This window comes from Vulpes vulpes, chromosome 12, assembly GCF_048418805.1.
Source record: "Vulpes vulpes isolate BD-2025 chromosome 12, VulVul3, whole genome shotgun sequence".
Lineage (NCBI taxonomy): Eukaryota > Metazoa > Chordata > Mammalia > Carnivora > Canidae > Vulpes > Vulpes vulpes.
In genome coordinates, this window is record NC_132791.1 from 116945721 (window position 1) to 116960140 (window position 14420).

The 14420-nt window shown below is 51.7% G+C and overlaps 1 protein-coding gene across 2 annotated transcripts in view; it reads left to right on the forward strand.

Annotated features, from left to right (window-relative positions):
- The window catches only part of TMPRSS13 (transmembrane serine protease 13), a 28289-nt gene extending 18044 nt beyond the window's left edge, over nt 1-10245 (forward strand). Inside the window, exons 7-13 of one of the 2 annotated variants that reach the window (XM_072729668.1) lie at nt 181-224; nt 1514-1676; nt 2574-2746; nt 5294-5392; nt 7612-7754; nt 7915-8067; nt 8953-10245. In XM_072729668.1, the coding sequence (XP_072585769.1) occupies nt 181-224; nt 1514-1676; nt 2574-2746; nt 5294-5392; nt 7612-7754; nt 7915-8067; nt 8953-9018 (841 nt within the window). In that variant the 3' untranslated portion in view covers nt 9019-10245. Of the gene's footprint in view, nt 1-180; nt 225-1513; nt 1677-2573; nt 2747-5293; nt 5393-7611; nt 7755-7914; nt 8068-8710 lie in introns of both variants that reach the window. The other variant, XM_072729670.1, reaches the window with a different exon arrangement.
- Nucleotides 10246-14420: the final 4175 nt, after the last annotated feature.

The window sequence follows — 14420 nt, forward strand, 5'->3', positions numbered from 1 at the left end:
GAGCCATCCCCATTCCTGAAGAAAGCACCAGAAGGGTCTGTCTCTCTTGGAGGGAGATCAGAATCTTTAATCTCAAGCAAAGGAAATGGCATAGGAACTTAGAAGGAGTCAATCAGGGAAGGCTTCCTGGAGGAGATATCTAATGTGCCCTTTCCCCATCTTCCGTGTCCCTTCGTGCAGGTCTGAATGCCCTTCCCAGCGGTATGTCTCTCTCCAGTGTTCCCGTAAGAAGATGCTCTTCCTCCTGGACTGTGGCCTGTGTGGGGTGGGAGTCAGGGAGCAGAGGGGTGGGGCCTCTGTGGGGGAGATGGCCAGCCGTGGGCGTCCCGGCCAGGAAGATGGTCTTAACCAGCAGGCCTGCTTAGGGGCTGGGTTCCCTGTAAGGCACTAGGACAGTGTCAGGGTAGCACTTCCCCTTCTCCTGACTCCGCTCAGCCCAGCAACCTTGTTCATAGGGGGGCAGCCATTCAAATCTCTTGGAAGCTGGGTGGTAGGGAGGACTGGGGGAGCTAGTCTGGATCAGCAGAAAGCTCTCAGATCAATAGATGTGGAACTGGATCTAGGGCCAACATTTACTGAGTATATTCTACTCTTACTGACTCTTGATAAACAATTGCTTCTGGTTCTCGTGAGGCAGGTGCCATCACTGCCCACTTACTGATAAGAGACCAAAATGTTTGTCTTGCCTACGGTCAGACTGCTGGTAGGTGAGGAGCTGGTATCTGACCTTGGGCCTGACCCCAAAGCCCAAGCTGTTAACCAGCCTACAAGTGCTGTGTTCTCAGTGATGAAGGGCGGGGGGTGCTCCCCAGAGCAGGTGGGCACAGGGCTATGGACAGGGTTGCTGTGGACAGAGTGTCCACCCCTCAGACCATTCTCCCCCTTCGAAGAAAAAAGGGCACATGTCTGAACAAACTCCAAGGACTGCCTTGTCCACAATTTTGGGGGGATGACTCCAGAACATGCTTGGAAGTGTTTCCTTGGGGGTACGTGCAGGGTCCCCAGTAGCACTAAATGACCCTCTGGGGATCCATATGGGCATAGACCCACCTGCATATCATGGAAAGTTAATTTCTCCTTTGTTCTGAAATGCTGTGACAGGGCTCATCAATTCAGGGTCACGTCAGACTTGGTCTGCCTCCCCAAGCTCCCGATGGCAACCCTGGGATTCACCATCATGACCTTGGTGCTTGGTACAGTGCCCCAAGCTTCAGGCACTGAGAGAGCGCTGGTCAAGTTAAGGAAAGAATGACTGAGTAGGGGGTGGGGGACGAGGAAGCTGCCTAGGATGGAACTTCCCACCAGGCGATCCCAGAAATCTGACCCTCCTGGTGGGACCTCTGTCCTGGCAGGAAACAGCCAGGCCACATCAGATTCAGTGAGCAAAGCTGTGTCCGTGGGCCGAGGGGTGCCCTCAGCAGGGGGCTGCCTAAGCCTGGCCCGGGCCCAGGGAGCACGGGGGCGGCTCTGAGAGCAGCAGAGGTCACGGTTCATCTCTTCTGCTTCTCCCCAGACTGTGGGCTGAGGGCCCTGACCGGGCGGATCGTGGGAGGGGCGCTGGCCCCAGAGAGCAAGTGGCCCTGGCAAGTCAGTCTACACTATGGCACCACGCACATTTGCGGGGGCACGCTGATCGACGCCCAGTGGGTGCTCACCGCCGCCCACTGCTTCTTTGTGTAAGTGCCCGAGGGGTGGGTGCCTCTGTGCCCCCAGGGTCGGGAGCACCGGGCAGGGCTCCTGGCAGACTGACTTGTCTCTCTGCGGAGGAGGGCTTGGGTCGGGAGCCGGGGCCCCCAGGGCCAGGCAGTGCTGGTGTGGCCGGGGCCATGATCTGCAGTTGCCATTTGGTCCTGGGACCATGCATTGGGGTTACTCGCTCTGAGCGAGGCCCAGAATGAGAAAATTAACCTTGATGGCCTGGAGGAGGGTGAGACAGGCTCACGAGCCTATCCCTGAAGAACGGGGTGAAATAAAGAGGCTTTGGGTTTGTTGCCACTTCCTCCAACCGGAGCTTCCAGGAGAGGAGCCTGAGGACTCAGGAATGCTGTCCCGGGAATGGAGGGATGGGGATCGCAGGCAGCGTGGTGCAGTCAGCTTCTAACTGTCACCAGCCAGGCTTGTCCCTTTGGACTGGTGGGCAGGAAAGGGCTCTAAGGACAAGGCCTCAGGGGCATTGGCTTCCCCAGCAGTGAGTGAGTCTTCAGCAGGTCCCTTTTGTTCTGTCTAAAGCTCCATTTCTACTGAGGATAATACTGCTGAGAAGTGTCCTGTCCACCTCACAGGAAGGTTGGTGGCGTGCAGAGGAGACAATGGGGTCGATGCTTAGAGATCGCGCCCATCCCTCCTCTTTATTTTTGTGAGCTGCTGGGTGGCCAATTCCAGACAGGATTTTGGAGACAGGGGATTGTTCTGGAGCCCTGGGCTAAGATGGAAGGCTCCCTTCAGAGGTCATTTCATCCATCCCCCTGCCTGTGACCTGGTGTTGCAGCTGCAGCTTCTCTTACGTGGCAGATGCTGCCAGGGGGCCTCCGCCAGACAAGAAGCTAGACTATGCTCCCTTGTGGCTCTTGCAGGACCCGGGAGAAGATCCTGGAGGGCTGGAAGGTCTACGCAGGTACCAGCAACCTCCTCCAGCTGCCTGAGGCAGCCTCCATCTCCCAGATCATCATCAACGGGAACTACACGGATGAGGAGGACGACTATGACATCGCCCTCATGCGGCTCTCCAAGCCCCTGACCCTATCTGGTGAGTCACAGCCACCCCAGCTCCTCCAGGCAGCCCCTGGGGCCCAGCCTTGCAGCATCCAGGGGTCCCAGAGCCTCAGCATGGTGGAAGTGAGAGGCTCTTGGGGATCATTTAATGGAACATCTCTGCTTTACCATGGGAGACACTGAGGCCCAGAGGCTGGAAATAAGGTTGTCCCAAATGACACATCTTACATTGCAAGTTGGTGACAGAGATAAGTCTTGGATACCGGTCTTCACCAATATAAATACACTGAATTGTTTCACTCATTTATTGAGCACTTAACAGGGGCTGGGCTCTGTGGTAGGCATTTTACATCTGCGGTATCACTTACTCTTCACAGGCAATCCTGTGGAGCAGGTACTATTATTAGCTTCGTTTTATATTTGAGGAGATGGAGCTTTAGGGAGAGAAAATTTCCCAAGGCCACGAAGTAATAAGTGGCAGCTCCAGGACGGGATCCTGGTCTGTCTGCTTCCCGAGCAATGCTCTTCACACCAGGCTCTCTGCTGGCAAATTGCTATCACTGCAGTTGGGCACACAAAACGAGCACAGGTACAGACAGTGAATTGGCATGAGGTTGGCCACACGATAGAGATGCTAGAGGAGTTGTCAGGAGGAGATTAAAGAAGGTTTCATCCATTAATTCACTCACTCCTGTGTGTCCTCATCGGATACTTACTGTGTGTCTGCTGCTATGCAGCGCACTGTGCACTTGCAGTGGCAAAGAGAACAAAATGGGTAACACACACACACACAGTAGAGACCAATGACACGATGGTGGGGACAGCTGAGGGAGCCCAGGAGGCATAAATGGGGCTTCTCTGAAAAATGATAGGTAAGGTGGACCGGGTTTCCTGGAAGCCTTGGAGGGATCTCTGGTTAGTCCAGCCTTTCTCGTGCTCTGAGCCTGTGAGCTGGTCTTTCCTGGCACATTAATTACAGAGGCGGTGTCCGTTATGAGTCAGACACTAGGTCATCAGAGTGGGGTGACGAGGAGGGGGAAAGGGCACTAGAGCCCCGCCCACCTGCGGGCCAGCATCCCCCCCAACCACTCCTCCTCTGCTGGGCCTCCCAGTCTGTTCCGTGGAGCCCCTGGGACTACAAGGTGAGGGGTGGTCCTCTGCTCACCTAAGAGGGGCCCGTCAGTCTGCAGGACCAGAACAGGCCTTTCCAACCTTGCCAAACCCAGACTCCATTTGACTAACCATCCAGATCTCCCATCACTTCCAACTCTCCTTAATGTTATTTGGAATTCCAGATCAAATTAAGTAATTTGTAAAGCTATTATAACGTTGCATATGCTTTTCAGACAATGGCAGTCCCTCTCCAGACTCTGATAGGCTCCTGCGTAGGAAGCACACCTCCAGTCTGAGAATCACGGCTTAGATTTACGTAGTCTTCTGATCAGACCACGTGCCCTAAATTTTGGTTTAGAAATCAGGGCAGAGTTTCTTAAACTCCTCTGGCGGGCGGAGAGCCCTTTCAAGTCACAATACTATCTGAGAAGACTTGTGAAAACTCACCTATGAATTTAACTTCCTCATAAAAACGAATGGAGGATATAATTGTGTCACATGTTTTGAAGACCCTACATCTTAAAAATGAGCATATTTTAAGAAATTATGTTTTGCATTTTTTTGGCTAATAATTGATGCCATACCTTTATTTCTTTTTTGTTTGTTAATTCTCTAGCAGACAAATATGTTAGACCCCAATACTTGAGCCCAATTTGTAGGAGAAGAATCTAGAGTTCATTCCCTCTCCCACACTCCCTTCCACTATGTCGCTTCTTCCTTTCTTCCTTAGGTTTGTTGAGTAGTTTGTGTCAGGCACTATTCTAGGTGCAGTAAGCTGCGGTGAGCATAACAAACACTTGGGAACACTGCAAACATTCTATCAAGTGATATTTTTGTCTTGCAAATTGGAGTTTGGTGGTCTGTGCCCTAGTTTGTTTAAAGATCCCAGTCCTAGAGGGGGCTGTGACAAGGTGTACAATAGTACCTTCTAAATGCAGCAAGTGAGCAGTGGTTCTGTGCCTCTAGGGATGTGCTCTTCCCACTTGGAGAGCTTGTCTGACCTGGAGGGAGTGTCTCAGGCCATTACTAGCCAGGAGGTGCTGTCCCCAAACCAGGCTGGACACATGACTGAGAGATGCCATGGTGATAATGCCTGGGACTTAGCCTGCTGCTGCTCCTTCCTCTGATGGGTGGGCATGGAGGAAGCTCACTCTTTAGAAGGGAGACCCTTATGACCATCGGGATTGACTTGACATAGGGGAGCTTCCAAGGCATATGCTTCTGCCCACATGGCCCCCACTGAGATCAGAATGCTTGAGGGACTCCAGCAGCAACTTGAATGCTGAGGGTCAAGGTAAAGTGACGGAGTTTCTTGCCTGGTCAGTTTGAGGCCCTGGAAGATTCAGAACCACACTGGGGGCAAGGAGGGAGGGTCCTTGGACATTGGTACCCCTGTCCTTCCACACTACCACCCCAGCTGAAACCTCCAGCCTTGTCCCTGCTCTGATGCCTTGAGGTCTTATTGCAGCTCACATCCACCCTGCCTGCCTCCCTATGCATGGACAGACCTTCAATCTCAATGAAACCTGCTGGATCACAGGTTTTGGCAAGACCAAGGAGACCGATGGTGAGAGGCAGAGATGCTAGGCTGTGTCTCTGTGTGTGTACACATGTGTCTGTATGGAGAGTGTGTGGGTGATGTGTCGGGGTATATAGAGGAGGGCCTATCTAGATGAGGTTTTGGGCAGAGAGCTCCATGGGCCTGGGTGTGGATGTGTGGTTCGCCTCACCCCTATACACAGCAGACCAGTTTATGTCACATCTCAGAGCACCTATTAGAAACTTTTGGTTTCCTGAATTCCACCCTTGACCCGTTCTCCCCATTTTACAAATGAGGAAACTGAAGACCTTTGGGGCTATGTCACTTGCCCAGGGTCACCCTGGTAGTTTCTGATAGACAGAACTAAGTCTAGAATAATCTAGAACCTGTTGGCTGGTGCTCTCTGCATCATACATACCACTTCCTCACAGAGCCTCAGTTGTTTCTTACGCTCTGGGTTGACACTTCTGTTGAGAAAGACCCCCATTAAATTGAAATTACTCTGAATTTTTTTAAAAAGTGAAAAGAAAATGAAAAAAAAAAAGACTTTTTTGCTTGTTTTTTTAGCATATGCAGCTTTAGTCAATCAAAAGAAAAAGTACCAAATGTACAAGTGAAAAAAATACCAACTGTTGACACAGGCTTAACCAATCTTCGGTACTTTTACATACAGCTATAGAAGTTCAAAAAAGCTCTCCTATAAGTGTATACAAAATGTGTTTATATACAGATCTGTTCATAGGGACCTATACGTTTATTTCCCCAGAACCCTCAGGTGCCACCTCCTGGTGAAGATACCAACACTTCACTCACGTATCTTAACAAAAAGAGGAAGAGTATTTCCAGGATTGACAACACTGTGCATTCTGTATTCAGACCATGTAGGCACCACTTGGTTGGCTAAGATCCTTCCATCAACGTAGACCACACGAGGTGCCTATGGCCCCCTAAATTCAGATCACACCAGGTGCCTGTGGCCCCTAAATTCAGACCTCAGCACTAGGTTCCCGTGACCCTCTAAATGCAGACCACACCAAGTTTCTACATCCCCCAACATGCAGACCATACCAGGTACCTGTGTCCCCCTAAATGCAGACCACACCAGGTGTCTGTGCCCCCCTAAACAGCTTGGCACAGAGCGCTCCAAAGTAAGAGCCTATAAACTAACCCGAGAGAAATCTGTATATTTACCTGAGTCTATGTCAAAGCCGTTGGTATGACGATGCCCTCCAGCCAAGACTACCTGGAGACCCCCTGTAGTCGAACATGTTGGGTTCATTGCTCGCTGCACTGAGGGGACCATATACCATGGAGAACCATGGAAATCTTAATAACAGAGTGCTAGAAAGGACTTCTCATAGGACCTGGATGGTTTGGGGATGGGGGGCGGGGGTGGTTCAAAGAAGTGGAACATTTCTCTAGATTGGATGCTTTCAGGAAGCAGGGATAATTCAATGATTCGGCATCCTAATAATCCCATCTAGGATTTAAGAATAGGAGTTAAGAATAAACCGAATCTGAAACTATAATCAGTGAAGAAGCAGTAGCCACTCGTATTGGCTCGGAGAAGGGACGGTTAGCTTTTTTGTGGTTTGTTTTCATTTATGCTTAAACAAGATTACGAAGCGGTCTTCTGCCTTCCTTCATCACTATTAGAGAGTGGTCTTCTCTGATGTTGGTTCTATAGGATTGTTTATGCTTGGCTCCAGAGTACCTGGCTGGCCTCATTGTCAGCCTTTGACCAATTGCGGGGGTCAGGGCCACCTTTCCCTTGCTCAACAAGATGGAGTGGTGACTGGCCCGGGAGCAGCCTTGTTCTGGTCTCAGCTCCATAACTGACTAGTTGTGCAACTGTGGGCAAGTCACTCCTTTGGCCATGAGTTTCTCCAACCGTAAATGGATTAATTATACCTCTTTAGGGCACATAGTTACTGGATATGAACGAAATGATGTATTTGATGATGCTTGGAATACAGGATAGCACTGTGCAACATAAAGGCAGCGCGATAGGCTTGTGAGCTTGTCTCTGCACGTGTATGTGTCTGTGTTACGTGTAGGGGCTTGTGTGTGGTGCGAGGCTGTGAGTGCCCATATGTCCTGGGTGGCCAGCCATGGGACTGGTACCCTCCACTCCCAGGAAGGAGTGAGTCTGAGTCACTGGAGAGCAACTAAAAGGTCGAGAAGCTGTCCAGATCTGGTCTCACTCGTTTCCCATCATCTCTTTCCTCAACTCAACTTCACTGAAGAGAAGACCTCTCCCTTCCTCCGGGAGGTGCAGGTCAACCTCATCGACTTTAAGAAATGCAACGACTTCTTGGTCTATGACAGTTACCTTACCCCAAGGATGATGTGTGCTGGGGACCTGCGGGGAGGCAGAGACTCCTGCCAGGTGAGGCTGCATCTGGGTGGGGCTCAGGTCCTGGGGGCCGGGGGCTAGGGGTGGTGGGGGAAGGCTGGGGTGCTGGGTTCGGGGTGAGAATCAGGTGCCCACCACTTCCTGCTCAAGGACCACCTCTCCCACCCTGCTGAGATGTGTGCTCCCCTCACAGGGAGACAGCGGGGGACCCCTGGTCTGCGAGCAGAACAACCGCTGGTACCTGGCAGGAGTCACTAGCTGGGGCACGGGCTGTGGCCAGAGAAACAAGCCCGGTGTGTACACCAAAGTGACAGAAGTCCTCCCCTGGATTTACAGCAAGATGGAGGTGAGAGCCTGCATGGGGCCACTGCATGGGGCAGACTGGGAACTCCCAAGGTGGGGTTCCTGGAAGAGGGCCCAGGCCTCCCCTCACCCCCTTGTGTTTGGGGATGTTCAGAAAGTATGGAAGATTGGGACAGGACAGGAATCAAATGTGGGGCCAGCCCCAGCTGCCTGTGTTTCCCTCCATTTCCTTCCTCTGAAGGGCTGGAAGGGGTGGGCCCAGGCTGGGTGCTGGCCTGGGAGCACCGTCCTCTCTGCAGGGCTGGCCAACATGTGAGCTCACACAGCCCATTGGAGCACACACGTGTGTAGGAGGCCTCCCTCCTAGCAGGAAGTTAGTCTCACAGCAGATCATCCCTCCTGCTGCTGACCCAGGGTGGTCCTGCCTTCCCTGCACCTGCCACCTTCGCTGTAAAGCAGGAGCGTATACTCACCTTCCCTCCTCTGCCTGAGCGAGGGGGGGAGTGCAGAGAGCTCAGGTGGCTGCTCCAGAAATCCACCTAGTGGGTCTCTCTGCTTCCATGGCTCCTCCCTGCTGCCTCTCTCCGAGGAGCAGTGCCTATGACAGCTGGGCTGAATTTTAGGCCCTGAACCCCCACCTTCGACACCTGTATCCCTGAGCCAGCCTCACCCTGTTCTCTCCTCAGAGGGAGGTGCACTTCCGGAAATCCTAAGCAGCTATCCTGTCCCACCTCACAGCACTGGCTGCTGCAAAGACTCTGACCGGAGTGACTGGGCCACCTGCAGTGTCATCTGGGCTAAAGGCCACCAGGCACCCTTGTTACTCCCACCTCCACCATCTGCTGCCTCTGTGAATGTGCACACGTGTGTGCATGTGTGTGTTCGTGTGCATGCATGCACACATGTATGTGTTTGTTGCTTTCCCAAGGTCTTCAGAAACCAGGAGAGCCGTCAGTTCTTCCCAAATCCCAGGCTGGAAAGCACCTGGCGTTAACAGTTTGGGCACTGTGGAGGTTCCTGCAGGGGCATCCATAATAGAAGGAGGAGAAGCCCAAACAGGGCCCAGAGAAGGGCCTGGAAGTTCCCATCAAGAATTCTTGCTCTTCTGACCCTGACTCAGAGACTAGCCCAGATGGAGTAGCCACCAGCATCCCAGGTGACAGCCAAGTGTTGGAGTACCTGGGCTGTCCCTAGCAGGGAGATGCTCCCATTGGCATTACCAGTCTCCTGCCCTTTCTTAGACCTCCTGCTGGTACACAGGTGGGCTGCACTGTGGCTGTCCAGGCTCACAACTGTTCTTGTCTGGTCACAGGCAGTTGGAGCAGATTTTTATTTTATTTTTATATTCAAGAAATGGAAGTAGATGCATTTTTTAAAGATACTCCAGAAATTCCGGGAGCCTGATGAGCCAGCATCCATCACCCCCCAAACTCCAAGGGACTCATGGGAGTTGCGACATTCCAGAGCTCTGCTAATATTCCTGACGTCAGAGGACCAGAGGAAGGAGCCCCTTTGGGGAACTCAGGGAAGGGAGTCCATATGTGGGCTGGCGAGCAGATCCATCACACAGAGAACCACACTGTTGCTGCATCCAAAGGCCACAACCAGGATATGAAGAAATGGCTGCTGCTTCTCTGTGGGCCTCAGAGCCTGAGAGAGTCGAGGTGGACAGGCCCCCACCTTGTACCCAGCGCTGTCCCAGGCCTTGCAGTTTCTTTCCAGCCTCTCCGCCTTTCAATGTTTCAGTTGTTTCAGAAACCAGGAACTGCCATGAACACTGCCGTGGAGAGAAAGCTGACACTGTCCCCAGGCCCTCGGAACAGCCATGTTCAGGATCTGGGTTGCCCTGTTCCTATAAGCCATCAGCATGCCTGGCGTCCATGCAGCTAGAGGCCCAGGCCTTCCCCAGCCTTCCCTCTGGGGCACCTGTTCCTTGCTCCGTCCATTCTCTCTCTTTCCTTGGGCCTGCATCATGGTGCTATGACTCTCAGGGGCAAGGTCCAAGCAGGTCAGCCCAGCTCAGGCAGGCAGCTGCCCCGGGGGCTAGACCACCCTGGAAGAGCAGGCTGGAGTTAGTTAGCAAAGCTGGGTAGAGTCCGAGGGGGCTGGCTGCATGTTATCAGGGCTGGGGGGGCGGGGGTAGGGGTGGGGTTGGGCAACATTCATGTCTACGGCAGCCCCGGCGATGATCTTTGGCAATAAATGTTTGTGACCTGAAAAATTTGTGATTGGATGTCCTGATGCCAAGGTTGAAAATTGAGATTGCCCACCCAGGTGCCCAGACAGCCTCAGTTTGGATTCTTAGCTTTGATTCCTCAGCTGTGGGTTCTGCATATTTATTTAGCCAGCCAGCCACCTACCCACCATATCAGTGTCTACTCTGAACCAGGTACTCATGCCAAGCCCAGGGGTACAAAGATGAGGACAGTGTCCTCAGGAACTCACGATTGTGGTCCAGTGTAGGAAGCTATGATGAGTATGGACGCCATGCTTAGAAGCTACCAATCGCACTTGGAGAAGTCAGGGAGGGTTTCACAGAGGAGGTGGGCTTGAAAGGAATCTTTAAAAAGTAAGTAAACCTTCACAAAAAAACAGACAGAGGTGGGTGAAGGGCACTCCAGTGCTTGTTCTTTCTCCTTTTCCTTCTTCCTCTTTCTCTACCTCTGCCTTTATCAAACTCGGCAAGAAGTATGATTATAAGAAAGCCCAAAAGCTTACTCAAGCATTTCCAAGAAACTTAGATAGGTGGTCCCATTGACTTCTGAAAGATCTATCCCTTCCTTTTTTTTTTTTTTTTTTGAGATTTTTATTTATTTATTCATTAGAGACAGAGAGAGAGAGGCAGAGACACAGGCAGAGGGAGAAGCAGATTCCGTGCAGAAGCCTGATGTGGGACTCGATCCTGGGACTCCAGGATCATGCCCTGGGCCCAAGGCAAGCACTAAACCACTAAGCCAGGGATCCCCAGGTCTATCCCTTCTTGCTCCACACTTACTTTTAGTGCATTTAATATATTAACTGCCATCATTATGATCCCACTGATGAATGGCCAGTGCTGCACTGTACATTCCCACTCCTGACCATGAACACAGAATTTTCCAGGCCTGTGCCCATGAGCCTGGCCTTTGGACACCTCAGATTTGTTTTCGTTACTCTCTCATGTCAGTATGAGGGGAAGTCCCTCCTTCAATTCTCTTCTGGCTCCATCCCAACAAAAAGGTATGGGGGAGGGGCAGGTGCCAGGCTTAGTGTACTAGCAGGAGAAATAGTACAGCTACCCTAATAATATCCCACAGTTTTCCACAACCTCGGTGGCTTTCTCATCCATCTAAACATCCAGTGAGGAGGCTTCCTTCTACATTATTTTTTAGGGACTCAGATTCTTTCTACCATGTGATTTTGTCTTCTTCTTGTCACAGGAAGGAGGGGAGAAAAAAACACAAAGGGCACACATCTACTTTTTAATATGCTGTGACCCACAGGTGATACTTGTCGTTTCCACTCCCAAGTGACAGGTGTCAACATCTAGGCACCACCCAGATGAAATGGGACAGGGAAATGCAGTCCTTGGTCAGCTCCCATGCAAGAGCAGGCACTCACAAGGGAGGACAGCCAGCTATCTGCGCCCACCAGAGGAAGCGGGTCATAGTTCAGAAGCTGGGCCTTGTGGCCGAGAGTTGGGGCCATTTCTGTTCCTTTCTCCCTAGAAACTGGACCCTTCTCTCTCTCTCTTTCTGGTTTCCTAGGGCAGAAGTGACTTACAGGGATGCAGGGGTGTCCATGTTGTAGGAGAGAGAAGGTACAGAAAAGGCAGTATCTCAGTAGGAAAAGGAAAACACATTCCTTAAACCCAGGACATTTATAGAGGGCATAAGAATCATGGAAGGGGGTGATGGGACTTCCCAAATTGGTCCAGAATTTCCAGGAAGGTGTGTGTATGTGTTGGTTGGGACTTGTTGGGGGGGTGGGGGGCGTGAAGGGAGAGTTGCTTGTAACATTGTCCTCTTGTCCCTGGATCCCAGGCATCTTCAGGTACCACTCAGACTCTCTGGCTTTGTCAACTCCATTGACTGCTGAATTTACCCTGGGGAAGGAGGGGAGGGCCACGTGAGTGTGTTGGGAGTGGGGCAGATGATAGTTTTCTGGAGACAGAGCCAGTTACAGCCTCGCTGCCCATCCAGCTGCCTCTGGAGTTTGGTTAGATTCCCAAGGGCTATTGTTTCCCATAATTGCTTAGCCAATGTCCTGATGCACTTGGGGGGACATTGGGAGCTGCACGTGGAGAGCTCCCTGTAATAATAATGATGAGGATAATGATGATAAGAGCTAGCTAGCATTTGCTGAATGCGTGCTATGTGCCAGATGATGTGCTAACCACCCGCTGTGTCTTATCTCCTGAAAGCACGGAGTAGGCACTATTATCCTTGTTTAATGGATGAGGATGCAAAGGCCAAGGGAAGCGAAATAAGCTTGCCGGAACTACACAGCAGCTAAGTGGGCGCGTTGGCCTTTGAATCCAGGCTGTCTGATTTTAAAAGCTGCTTTCCCAAGTCAGGTAGGTTGCTCCTAGCTGTGACCTCATGGGATCTGCCACTTGCCTCTCAGTATCTTTCCATTCTCCACCAGGCCTCTGCCGCGGGAGGGGCAGGGCGGAAGGGCTTCACGGAGAAGGCTGGGCACACCTCTCCGAGTGTCACATGACTGCAGGCTTAGCTCATGCAGTTTCCAGAACCTGAGACAAATGCATTATGAATGGGAGGAGGTCCCCTGACTCCTCTTGCACCCACGTCCCAAGTGGATGGTTTTTGGGAGGCTCTCCTCTGCCATAACAAGCTGTCACCCCGGGATACCTCCGTGTCTCCTCAGTGTGGGTGGGTGGCTCTCGGAGGCTCATGCCACTCATTCTCTACCTCCTCCACACTGACCCAGGCTTCCTGTTCCTTGGAATTCTGCTGCCCAACCTGGGCAGCAAGCTCACGCTGGCCTAACAATGGGTCCACTCAGAACCTGGAGGACCATGCTCTGGAGATAAGCAGCCCGGATCATCCAGGCAGAGATTTTCTCAGATGAGTCCTTGGCGAGGAGGAGGGCACGGCCTGGCTTTTGGTTCCGCATGGCTCATTTCCTGCCGGTGGGATGTAGGGTGTGGACATAACAGGATACTTCCTCTGCCCAAGGCCTGCGTCCCATGATAAGATCTTCACTTTTCATACAAGGAGGGAGCTAGGAATCTACTTTGAATTCCTCCTAATTACACTATGTTTTAGTGGAGAGAGCAGCGAAGTTGGAATCGAGGTACCTGGAGGCACAAATTCCAGCTACACCACTTACTTCGCTATGTGATCTTGGGCAAGCCAACCTCTCTGTTTCCTCATGCAACGTGGGTGTATCTCTCCCACATGCTGTTGCAGGATTAAATGGGAGGATATCTGTAAACACGCAGGACAAAGTGAGTGGCCTATTGAGACCTCTAAACAAATGTTGAATTTGCAGCAAAAGGGCCAGATCCCTCACCTCTATCTCCACTGCTTCAGCAAACAAATGAGACAGGAGAGGAGAATTTCAATAAATCTTCAAAGGGTTCAGGTTTCTTAGGAAATTTGCGTTTCTCTGTATAAATCCTCTTAGTTGTGGTTTTGGGTTTTTTTAAGAATTTATTTATTTATGGGCAGCCTCGGTGGCCCAATGGCTTAGCGCCGCCTTCAGCCCTGGGTGTGATTCTGGAGATCCAGGATTGAGTCCCATGTCAGGCTCCCTGCATGGAGCCTACTTCTCCCTCTGCCTGTGTCTCTGCCTCTCTCCGTGTGTGTCTGTCATGACAATAAATAAATAAAATCTTAAAAAAAAAAAAGTATTTGTTTGCTTGAGAAAGAGAGAGAGCACAGGAGCGGGGCAGGGGGGGTGGTGGGGAGAAACAGACTCCCCACTGAGCAGGGACTCCAACGTGGGGCTCCATCCTGGAACACAAGGGATCACGAGCTGAGCTGAAGGCAAATGCCTAAGTGATTGAGCCACCCAGGTGCCCACCTTCCTCTTAGTTTTATAGCAGTGGGGTGATCTTCTATGAAAGTGACACTACCACCTGGGGCAGGTGGACATCTCCTACTCGTGGTTTCTCCAAGTCATGGAGCTCCACTGGGTTGAGCTTACTCTGCTCTCTCTTGCCACTAACAGGACCAGGATGGGTACCTGGCCCTGGCCCTGCCCCAGTAGCACTTGGCTGCTCAGCCAATGGAGCTGATGGTTCAGGGCTGTGAAGGACTATGAGGGGACTCCTCAAGTCATAGCCGTCTGGATCCTGCCCCATCATGTCAGTGAGCCACCAAGTTGCCAAATCCAATGGCACTCATCCAACTGGAACTCCCTGCAGCACTTAACTGTTGAATACTCCCTACT